Source organism: Hippoglossus stenolepis, chromosome 15 (genome assembly GCF_022539355.2).
Source record: "Hippoglossus stenolepis isolate QCI-W04-F060 chromosome 15, HSTE1.2, whole genome shotgun sequence".
Lineage (NCBI taxonomy): Eukaryota > Metazoa > Chordata > Actinopteri > Pleuronectiformes > Pleuronectidae > Hippoglossus > Hippoglossus stenolepis.
The window spans coordinates 11,195,858-11,208,048 of NC_061497.1; the positions used below are offsets into that span (position 1 = coordinate 11,195,858).

Sequence of the window (12,191 nt, forward strand, 5' to 3'; positions counted from 1 at the left end):
AGTGTGATGTGCTAGTCAACATCACTGAAAGCATCTAGATTTACCCGTCTGACTACAAACAGACAAAAGTCAGACAATTTCAGTTTGGTATTTAAAAGAAAAATTGAAATAATTTTGGAACGAATTACGAAACTCAAAAGCCACTGGCTCAGTGACACAGGTCAAACCGCCGTTGGGGTTCTGTCTGTAAACATCGGCATCAGCCGACCCTCCTTTGGACCAGGGTCAGCCAGTGCCAAGCTTTAGTGAACTAGCGTTGCTGCCAGGAATGGAAAGATATGTGTTGTTCAAATGTCATTTATAGAACCCTCGGGAAAAAAGAGAAAGGAGAAGAGAGAACTATACAGACCAAGAAGAGAAACTGAGACGTCATGTGGTAAATAATTTAATGTGATTCCTGTTATTCTGAGGTTTATGACTGAAATGTTTCAAACTACACTGCAGAGACTCGGAGTCTCGGACAGTGAGAAGCCAAGTGACGGCTTTTTCTATTGAACAGGTCCAACGCAGGTCGGACACACATGTTCCGCAGACCTGCATCATACGCAGACCTTCTGTCTGAAAGTGGTTTCAAAATGAAAGCTGTCGATAAATCTGTGGGTTTGTTTTTAGTTCAGGTCTGACAACTTTATAGAGTCACACTGCTCTATGCCTGGAAACTATCACACATTATCAGACTGTGGTCAAAACTGCCCTCTGAAAACCAACTAGCCTAAAGTTAAGTTATCGACTTTATGGAGGGCTTGAGGGCAACTTTTTGTTGGAGAGCTGTGTGTCATCACCACGGGAGTGTGCAGGTGAGGCGCCTGTTTTCAAACACTTTTTCAATCTCTTTAAAAAGAGGATTTTCATCCCCCCGTCTTCTCGCGTCCACGGGAAGGCCTGAGGTCGGGGTCAGCCGTAGACTGGCACCCCTGCAGGACGGACCCTTTGGAGTCACACAGAGCTGAAATCTGGGATGATCTTCCCAACCAGCAGGGGAGAATGCCACCCCCGTGTTTTCTGTGTCTCTGGATAATTACACCAGCTAGTTCACCAGTTAGAAGAGTATCGATTGACTATAAGCACGTGTGTCTCCTCTGTCATTTAACCATGAATATAAAACTGGGTTCCGTTACGAAATGTAGAATTTTGACCTACAGAGCTGGAATGCAATATTTCACTCTGAGCAGCAAATCCACTCTTCTTTGAGCAGTAAAAGCGTGGAAATGTGAGCTTACACTTTATGTAAAATAATACATAACAGGTGACCTATCTTATTTCAAATCCGGTTTGATGAAAAACCCACATTGCGCCAACTACTGCTGTGATGCATCTACGACCTCTCCGTGAGCCCCAAAAATGTCTACGGCTGTACTTAAAACAAGTTTTTTATCAAAGCCTCCACTAAAGCACAGTCTACAATTCATTTTGGGAGAGAAAAAAAAAATCATGCCAAAGAAAACGCACGCACACACACACACACACATACACGCACGCACGCAGCTTTCAGTGACTAATCTGCAGTGGGAGGTGGACAGCTTGAAGCTAACAGTGCAGACTCCAGCTAAATAAACCATCTAAGGATTGACACATCTAAGTGGAAATACAAGGGAATAGACAGGGAATTTTCTCTTTTATTCTGACATATCACACTTTCATGTTCAACCAACAACAGACATGCTGAGAGCTAATTCTCATCATCCGTACATGCATTGCACCTACAAGCATCAGGGTTTGTGCATCAGAGACACACACATATATATATATATATATATATGGACACATCGTTGGATGTGAAGCCATTTATTAGAGCACAAAGAGCATCATTTTTCACCCTCAGCCATTTTGTGTTTTCATCAGGGGATGACTTCAGTCATTTACAAACACTTTGAATTCCAAAAACACACATTTCTCTAATCCCCCCAATAAATGAACCAAGATTAATAATACAATGCCTCTTTTGCATAAGGCTGAAAAGAGATAGAAATGATGTGCAACTGAAGCAATAATGATATGGGAGAAGGCAAACAGTGAAAGAACATTTTTCTGTGCAGCACTCCTTCAAAACAAGAGTTCAAGTTGCCAGGAAAAGGTGTTTAATGATTCTTTAATTGAACTGACCTATTCCTTTATGGAGCCTGGCTCCCTCCTGAAGCTTGCACACAGCTACGTGCAAGAATGTCTCTGTTATGCTGTATATAGCAGAGCCCACTTGGTTCAGTGCGGTGTATGAAAGCTGGCCCTCGGAGACATGAAGCCGTGTGCATGCATAAAGGTGGAAGCAAATGTGCACGTGATCTCTCCAGGTTGACGCTGAACCAAGTGAATTGCGTTTTTAACTTAAAACTGGGATATCAAACACAAGATGTAGGTCAACCCGTGATGCAGGGAGGAGAGAAAATATCCCGAACATGTCGACTGACAGCGCATGCTTGGAGAAGAGAGATTTTAGGTTGCTTTTTTTAATCAAGTCTTGCACGTTCAGGCTCAGACGTCTCACCAGCTCCATGCTGCCTCATCCCCTCCTTCGATTTTTGACAAAAACATTGCGACAATGCCGCGCAGAAAATGCCTCACAAAGATTTCCCTAATACAATGCTCAGTGTGCCTCAAATAATGGATGTGATCAGTGTGCAAGATAAAGATTGGGCTGAGACAAATACCTCCCCCTTCTCTGTTGTTGTCCTCTAATTAAAGACCTTTTTAATCTCTTTATTATAATCACATATTCCGCCCATCATATATATCTGAGAGATCTTGCCCCAGGTGTGTATGATTACAGAATGCAAATAGGCAATGCACACACTTTGCTCATTACACGGTGTGCAGACATGCACCCTCCCTGCCCTCACTGCATTTGCTCTTTCTGTTTCATTGACTCATGCAGGTCTCCCCACCTCTCCTTGACTCACTTCAAAGAGAACCTCCATCCCTCTAAAAGTGCCATTCTCCTTGGTGCTTATGGCTGATAGGCTGTGGCCTCATTCCCTCTCCGCTGCAGCCTGTCCCCATTGTGTCCCACTCTGAGAGAGTAGCGCGTGGGTGGAGGACAGACCGGCTCTCCAAAGTGAACGCCTGACATGGATGTATGGGCTGGGGGTGTATCCTCTCACCAAGCTAAACTATCGTGCACCTGCAATTCCTCGCTGCCATATGCATCCTTCTCTAGGGGGGGGGCACTGAGAGAGAGAGAGACAGGGGCTGAGAGCACTTGTGGCACTTGGATGCCTGTTTAACTCTTGAGGAAACTAATCATCGGATTGAGGTACAGAGGATGATGGGCTACAGGCTTTCGGAGAGAGGGGGGAGGTTGCTTTAAATGCAAATCCCTTTCTTATAAAAACCGGTTCCGTTTAAAGGGATTTCTGGGAAACGATCCACATTTCCACGGCAGGGGAGACAGTCAGCAGGAGAAAACAGGATAGCACCAGTCAAACATCAAGGAGACAGAGGACGTGGAAAGAGTAGCAAAAGAAAAGGCTACATGTCTGTGAAAGAAGGGATTGGGGCTCAAGTGAAGCCTCTTAGATAAAAAACATTCTGCAGTTGAGACACTTGAGAGAGTTTTAGTTTAGATTGTGAAGCATTATGTTATTCGCTGCCATGGAGGAGTCATGAGGTGAAAGAATAAACAACACACTGGTGCAAAATATGAGAACATCCCCGTTTTCTGAGAGTACTTGAGGGTTGATCTCAATCTTGCCTTCCCTCTAAAAGCAGGCAACTATCTGCAGAATGTTTTAAGGAGGCTGCTACATTGTGGTTAGCAGGTTGGAGATTAGCAACATGGTGAATATTGCAGTATTTGTTTAAGGCATGTTATAGATGTGCGTTAGCCTATAGCTGCTTCATTTCAATGGCTACCATTGACAGCACTGAGAACATGTGGGCATCTTTATCACCGCTGTCAAGGTTTTAATGTTTTCACCCCTGCCCGTTTGTTTTTTGGTTGGTTTGTAAGTGAGATTACACAAAAACATCTAAACGGATTTCCACCACAAATGGTGGAAGGATGATGTATGGTCAAGAAAGAGGCCATTGTATTTCGGTGCAGATCTGGATCAGGAGGTGGATGCAGGATATTTAGAAAAAAATTCTTAAAAAATGCAAGTTAAGTTGTTTCTCAACATTTTCAATGATTTCTCTGTTCATAATTCATGGACTGACAGTTTTGAGGATGTGCAACTTGGATTTTTATTTGGATCTGCACCAAATCAAAATCTGGATCTAGTGAATTTTTATGTGGTTTCATAAGGGGATGACCAATTTACTAAAGTTTGTAAGAGACAGGAAGACCCCTCACCCCTATTTCAACACAAGCAAAAAAAGTGCTGTTGATGATTTCCAGCCGAACAGCAAAACATGCCCGTGCTAAACAATCACACTGGCAGCTGCACGCTCTTGTTGCATACCATGCGAAAAAATGACTTGTAAAAAGACGGAGGTAACAGCTGCAGAAACATACCATATTGGAGATCAGAGACACTCCCCCATAGCCAGAGCAGAGGGAGATGGATTTACAAAGCTGTTTCTCAAACTTTACGCTCTGAGTACAAGTCTACCAGCCGAACGTAAACAATTTCGCTGAAGGGACACAGCCTCAACTTGACAGCAAAGCTCAGCAGACAATAACACGTCAACTTCAGAGCCTTTTCCTCCACCGCTCCTCATCTACGGTCAACACGCATGAACCCAGTGTGTTTTCCATCCACTTTTTTGTATTCACATTTTCTATTTGCATGTTTGTTTTTTTTATCAAGTTGAAATACTGCAACACCCATTTGACACTTGGATGAGGTGGGAAACACTAAATGTATTTTTTCAGGCAAAATAGGATGAAGAGGCACAACAGACACTTTCATGGCGTATATTTTTGTCACGGTATGGGAAAAGTTGTTGACATTAACAATGGCTCTGCCCCAGTAACATGACAGTGAGAAAGCATGCAAAACACCAGGACCCTGAAAACACAGATTTTATTGTTTACAGCAGTGCTTCTGCTGCTTTGACGTGCCAAAAAACCTGTGGCGAACAAAAACATCATGAGGAGAACTGATTTATGTATCAGTTTGATACATAAATCAAAGATAAAGGTCATATTTTCATGGTTTCCTTTCCATTCATTTTTAACTACACTGCTGCCCTGTAATCATGTCTTCTAGTTGCACCCTCTTCCGCAAGGTTTTCACTCCACCTCACCTCTCGATCATAATATCCACATGACAGTTGTAGATGGGAACACAAATACAATAAAAAACACGTTTACTTTTAACAACTTTTGTAGAATTTGGTTAAAATATGCATCAAGTTTGGGTAAAAAGTTGACTATTGATATTAAAACAAATTATTATATCTCAAGTGATCACACAGTTGATTGAGTATGAGTAAAATGCCCCAAAAAAAACAAGCCATGGAAAAGAGACAGAACATCATTAGTGCATCTGTTTTCTGACAAAGAGACTGCGGTGCTTTGTCAATGACAGCATTTGGAATTGGTAAGAGAGAGAAAGTGTGTGTGCAAGGAATGAAGAGGGGCAGGGAGAAAAACAAAATGGGTACTTTATGGGTGTGTGGGAGGATAGGGATCCTTCATAGCTTACATTTATAAATTCAAGTATGTTTTAAAATTGTAGTGGGGCTACATTAGTGAGACTTAATACTGGATAAACCTATGTCTTTTCAGTTTAAGGACTCCGTTATACTTTTCTGCACATTATACACTTTTATATGTAAAGTGAGGCAGGGAAAGAATGTGTGTGTGTGTGTGTGTGTGTGTGTGTGTGTGTGTGTGTGTGTGTGTGTGTGTGTGTGTGTGTGTGTGTGTGTGTGTATTTGTCTTTCTGAAGTTGTGAGGACAAGCAGACACCTGTGCTGGGTAATGTGGAGCAGTAATGCTAAGGTTTGCGGCACACTTGTAATAAGACCTAGTGGTGCTTACCAAAATTGGAGAAACCAGTATATGACCACAACTGTTGTCGTTGTTTCTGGTGCATGCTCATTTCGGAAAGGGGAAGTAAGCTGTGTCATCTTCTCCCAAGCACTCCGTTGTTTAAGTACACGGATATACAGAAAGTATTTGAAAGCGTCATTTGCATGCAGACAGGTTTTAGGGTTGTGGGTAGAATTAGGTTTGGGTCAGGATAAGGGTTGGGGTTAGGCATACAAGTTGTGATAGTTCAAGTTTGGGTAAGGGGCTATAGGGAATGCATTATATCAGTGTCCTCCCAATCATAAAAAGACAAGAATGTGTGTGTGAGAGAGACTAAGGTTGTTATTAATTTCCAGCCAAAGTAGTTATCTGATCAGGAGGTCTGTGTTTTAATCTTGGTGGAGACAGAAGGAAGAGAGATATATGTGCCGAACCAGCGAGTGGCATGCGTAAGTGAGTCATTTATCCTTTAGTTGGAAAAGGAGGAGAGATTTGGCAGCTGTGAGCTTCATCTGCCTCCCATCAGTTCATTACAGAATTCCCTACTAGGTGGAGAAAAGGGGAGTGGGGGGGTTGATCCACTGTGTGTTGGAAGAGGAGCAGGCCATTACCCAAGACATGGAAATCAGACATCTTGTTCACACTTGGCAAGACAGAGATGTTCTGGAATCAGCCAACAAGACCCCCTCAGCCCCCTCATCTACCTCCCTGTTCTCCACACTGTGCCAGCGCTGCACCTGTTTGGAACCAGCTTCTTCTAAAAAAACAGCGAGAGCGAAACACAGCAAAGTCGACTGCGACTATTCTGAGGTATTTTCTATTTTTGATCATTCCGCCAGCAAGGACCTGCAGGACACAGCTTCCCACACACAGATTTGAGGTTAAGTATCTCATATGTTTCTGAGAAAAAGATTGAAGAAGTGAAACTCGTAAGCAGAGTAAAATTAAGCGTCTGGGAAAATCCCAGACTTCTCTCTTGAAATACAAAGTCAACAATGGCTCCCCCACAAGAATTCAGACTCTGCAGTAGCTGCAGTGACATCTTCTTTTGTTGGGTTAGGGTTAACCCAACACAAGCACCAAATCCAAAGCTTGAAAAGACACTCAAGAAATCCATGGGTGATGACACACACGCTACATCCCTGTGTTTGCATAGTCTATATAGCAAAAGCCACACTGTAAATCCCCCCCCTGTAAGAAGAGAGTGCAACAAATATGCAGCGTCCAGCCTCAAAACCAGACGTAGCTGACAGATTTGTGTTCCTGCCCCGGAGTAGGTGAAGTCATGCATGGTTGTGGAGCTCCGGTTTACAACAACTGTTGACTGGAATGAGCCAACTTCAGGAGAATGTTCATTGTATAAGCGCTCATTGTTTTCAAGGCGAATTTATTTTATTGAAAAACAGCGGTATATGTTGGAAATTAGCCAGAGAAAGTGTTGGTTCGTCAAGTCTTTGTTTTATGAACTCATTCTTCATTTAGCGATGCTAGATGCTAGCGATGCACTGGAAGCAGCGGTGTGTGAGCTCACAAACATTACCAACCAGAGACTGTATATAAAGATGGACGACGCGTCTCCACTTTCTCCCACTATCCTGAAATGAATGATGTTCAAACGTGTCATTTAAAATGTGACAGCATCGATCCTATTAATACACCAGTATGACAAGAAAAAGCTAAAATGACAGAAACCATCTTTAAGAAAAAAGTCTCTGATGTTTACTTTGACTTTTTAGTTTTGCCAATGTCCCGTCAGCTAACATGGAGGAGGCAGGATTTATGACTTCGACTGCAGCCAAGATTCTTTGGCTTCAGTTTTGGGGAGTAGTCACGTCGTCCATCCTCGGTACCAACCAGTAAAAAGCATGATGGAGATCAAACAATTTTCTTCACAGGCACACAGCAGCAAGCAGCCGACACAGCAGCAAGGTACTTCCAAAAAACGCCTGCAGTTCAACAGCTCCTTAAGAAACCCAGTTGTGATCCTCTGATCCCCAGTAAACACAGTCCTATTATTTCCACCGTTTTCTATAAAAGCCTCTGCAGAAAGTTGCATCACCACGATTTTTCCAAACTCACTTTCCAGTTCACTCTGTAGAACCGGAAAAAATTCCCCATTAATGCCAGCGACATTGCAGGAGGGAGAAAAAAGAAATAAACACCTAGCCTCGTGAAACTCAGCCCTCCTCCCCTGCATTAAGAAAATGATCCCCACGCTGGCCTGGTAGTTTCACTGCCTGATGATGCCGAGCCACACTGGCCTGTAAAAACCAGACAACCATCATTTTCTTAGGGCATTATGACAGATAATTTCAGTCTTGTCTGTGTTATTTGTCCCCCCAGGGTTCACGGCGCAGATCCAATTTGACCATTAACGTCAAATCTGCTGGCAGAACCTGATATAAATGATGATTCACGTTATATATTTGTTTCAAAGCACTGGAGGTTTTTTCCTTGAAGTTAAATGTAAAAGCTTAAGTGTCTAATCCAGTTGTCTACGTCATCCCACAAAAATCACTCCAGCCGTGTATTAGCCTCCACGCACTGAATGTTTTAGTATTGATTTTTAGGGTAAGGGGGTTAAGGGCCCCCCAAGGAAGCAGCCTAGGAACCTTTTGATGGCTTTTAAGTGAAACCTAATAGAGACACACTCTTAGATCTGACCTCATTGCAGAAATTAGGAGAGAAAAAAAACAATCTTGTCTTTATCTATATAGGTGCTATTTCCTCTTTTTCTTTTATTTAAACTAAAAGGACGAAGCCGCTCTTTGAAGGAGAAGGAGAAGAACCACATTTCCACACTGACATTCATATCGGGGGTTGGAGATATAAATGCAACACTAAGTACCTCTAATCAGTGTGGCTGCAGTCATATCCTGCTATGATATTTCTATGATGATTCCCCATGGATTTAGGTCAGCTTCTTGTGTGATGTTTGCACAGCATGCTTTTAAAATTCCTTGTGGGTTTTTTATTGCACTCACTCGTGGAGAGGAACAGGATGTAATGCTATGGTGGCCCTGAAGTGCAAATGACGACTACACATCACAAAAGACAACAGAAAATTAAAAAAATTAAGAAAACTAATTGCACAACATGACGACAAATTACAAAACACAACCGTATTAACTTCTAACTAGTAAAGTTTGGTACCTGGTATCAACAAGGCTCGTTGCTGATTGGATGGAAGGACCATCCACACGTTTTGTGATTTGTCATTGTGCTTCCTTATTTGCTGTGTTTTTCTGTTTCACAGTTGTGTTTTCCTATTGCGTTTCTTTATTTCCTTGTGTATTTCCTTATAGGTGCAGTTGCGTTTTCTTGTTTGCTGTTGCATTTTCTTATTTAGCATTGAGTTTTAATTATTGTGATTAGTTGCTGTTTTCTTAGTGGCCAATGTGTTTTCATATTTGCCATAGTATTTCTTTTATTTGCCGTTGTGTTTTGTAATTTATTGTTGTGTTTTTGTATTTATCATTATGTGTTCGTATTTAACGTTGTATTTTCAAAATGCATCATTGTGTTCCCTTATTTATCGTTGTGTTTTCTTAGTTATTGTAATGTTTTGTGACTTTTTGTGTTTTATGTTTTCTATATATTTTATGATTTGCACTTCTGGGCTACCATACAAATAACACCAGTTGTAGCCACAGAAAACCAGTCCATGCAATGGGCAGCGTTAGAAGAAGGAGGCTCACTCACCTTCCTCTGCAGAGACCAGGAGGATGCAGCCCAGCAGCAGGACGATGCTCCGGTGTGTCACCTCCATGGCGCACGATCACAAACGAAATGCTCGTGTTTCTCCGTGGTTTCCAAAAGACCAAGTGGCACCGGCGGCTCGGCTGTGCGCACTCACTGACCGCAGACCTGTCCGCATTTAGAGTGGACCTGTAGTGTTCATGTGGGGAGCCACAACACTGCAGCAGAAACACACTGAGCTGTCAGGAGATAGTGGCTCTGCACTGTTGTTATTTACTCTCCGGAAACTTCTCCTCCGCGTTGTCCAACTTTGACTTTGTGGTGGAAAAGTCTGGACAGAAAACTAGAGTAGGGGGAACAAAGCACCTCCTCCTCCTCCTCACTCCTCCGTCAGCAGTGGGGGCTCATGCCTCAAACTTGTTGTGTCCTCGTTTTTCTTCAGGGGGGTTGGGGGTGGGGGGGTTCAGCTCCACACGACTTTCCCCCAAATCTCTCTCTCTCCCTCCTTCACCTCAGCTGGACGATCGCGCAGGTTTGGATCCTCCGAGCAGAGCGCACGATAGTCCTCATCATCACACCTCCTTTCCACGTCGTCCTCCGCACAAGACCAGCTTTCTGGGCTGCGGGGGTATAAGAGGAGAGGATATCCAGTAAAGGTTGAGGGATGCAGCGCGGCAGGTCAACCCCGGCCTGCTGTTACAGGAGCGGTGGAGCAGAGGCGTGCGCAGGCTTTACGCACGGCGGTATCCCCGGTGGTGCGGTGTGGTGGCTGAGCGAGGGATGTGCTCCTGTGAGCCGCTGGTCACCGACGCTTCATCACCGCATCACACCCCGGAGTCGAATGGCACCGGCAAGCTCCGCCCACTCCCGTTGCCATAACAGCAGAGTCAAGAGCACGTGGTGAGAAGTTTCGCTTCCGGACAGCGTCTTCAAAGTAAAAGCTCAATTATAATATAGCTGTGTCTCAATTCAGGGGTTGCATCCGTCCTTCGGAGGATGCATTTGGAGACCCATTGCGACCACTACGGCTGTCCCATTTCAAAGGCTCCCCCAACTGCGGTCGACAAATGAGTCCTTCCTTCCTTGACAAACGAAGGCGCCCACAGGTGGATCTTTCCAGGCTCAATTCTACCCAAGGAATTATTGCGCTTTATTGACAAACTGTTTTTCATAGAGGGGCATCAGAAACACCAAGGAGCAATACAAATATCTTGTCATGTCGAATTTCAGCTCTGTTGCTAGGCAACAGTGATAAAAGGCAGGATGAGCAGGTGACCCCCGATCATGGAAATCCTCTGTAGACCAGACCTTCTCACTTAGGTCCGACCTTTGTAGTCCATGCAGCCTAAGTGTCCTCCCAAGGATGCAGCCCCTGAATTGAGACACCGCTTATCTAACTAGAATGATACTCAGTAGGAGCGCATATCTCTGCCTAGGCCCAATAAAATCCCCTTAAATTCAATCAAGCTGCACCAAATCATACACATTCATAGATTTCAGTCCCATATATAATACCTGAAAAGTGCTCTAACTCATAATATTAAGGAATGTGATGAAAGATTTCTAGAAACATAAACTCCCTGGCAGAGGTTGTATGGATTAAAGACATTTGTGTTTGCAGTTGTGTTTACTTAAATTTTCTTTTCTCAAAGGGACCCTTTAGATTTTGAAGGCTATACACATTCATGCAACGTCCTGGATCAACACTCATGGGGGGTTACTGAACAGGCCTATCATCCATAGGCACAGGGGGCATCCACGAATCACAGGGTCATCTGACCTACACCTGCAAATTATCCCAGAATAGTAACCACAAAGAGATGCAAACCGGCCAAAAAGAGGCATGAAACAACCAAAGGAGACACAAAACAACAACAGAGACATGCAAAACAGCCACAAAGACATCAAAACTGAGACGTAAAACTAAAGAAATGTCTGCAGAGACACAAAATGATCACAGACCATGCAGCTGTGTTGTTTGTGGTTATTTAAAAACTCTTTTATGCCTGTAGTCTTGTTGTTGAGTTGGAAGTGTGGGGAGCCTTTTATATGTCTGTTTCCATGGCGTATAGTATCACAATTCATCTATTGTTATAATATTACTATGGGTCTTAATTAGCAATAAGATAAACTTTATTCAGATTAGATTTATTCACAGTAAATAGGCCTACAAAAAAATTCTATATACACATTGACACCCATACAATTCCTTTACCACACTATTGCATGGAATAATTTCTGCCACTGTGATAAAATGATTTTCTGCATTTGTGCTTGTCCATGTAGACTTGAAGACTTTAGTTTGCGGTCATCCACATAAAACCCACTGGTCATATAAGTTCACAAGCTCCATATCTGTGCTTCTGAAATCTTTCATTCACACTGTTATTTATACTCCTGCAGGTAAGCTTAGTCATCCAGTAGCGAGCCCTCATTTTAAATGTAACTGCAGTACAACCAAATGGAGCTTCTTTTCACATAAATCACACTTCATAGGCAAAGAAAATATGCTTTTATTTTGAAAAGTGATCCACACAACCTCCGGTGATAGTTACATTATTTCCGATTTTCTTTATTTCAA

The 12,191-nt window shown here is 43.0% G+C and overlaps 1 protein-coding gene across 1 annotated transcript in view; it reads right to left on the reverse strand.

Moving 5' to 3' along the window:
* ephb4a (eph receptor B4a) overlaps positions 1-9,841 on the reverse strand; it is a 41,517-nt gene extending 31,676 nt beyond the window's left edge. The window contains exon 1 of the mRNA XM_035178703.2: positions 9,614-9,841. Coding sequence (XP_035034594.1) covers positions 9,614-9,680 — 67 coding nt within the window. The 5' untranslated portion in view covers positions 9,681-9,841. The remainder of the gene's footprint in view (positions 1-9,613) is intronic.
* Between the last annotated feature and the right edge of the window lie 2,350 nt (positions 9,842-12,191).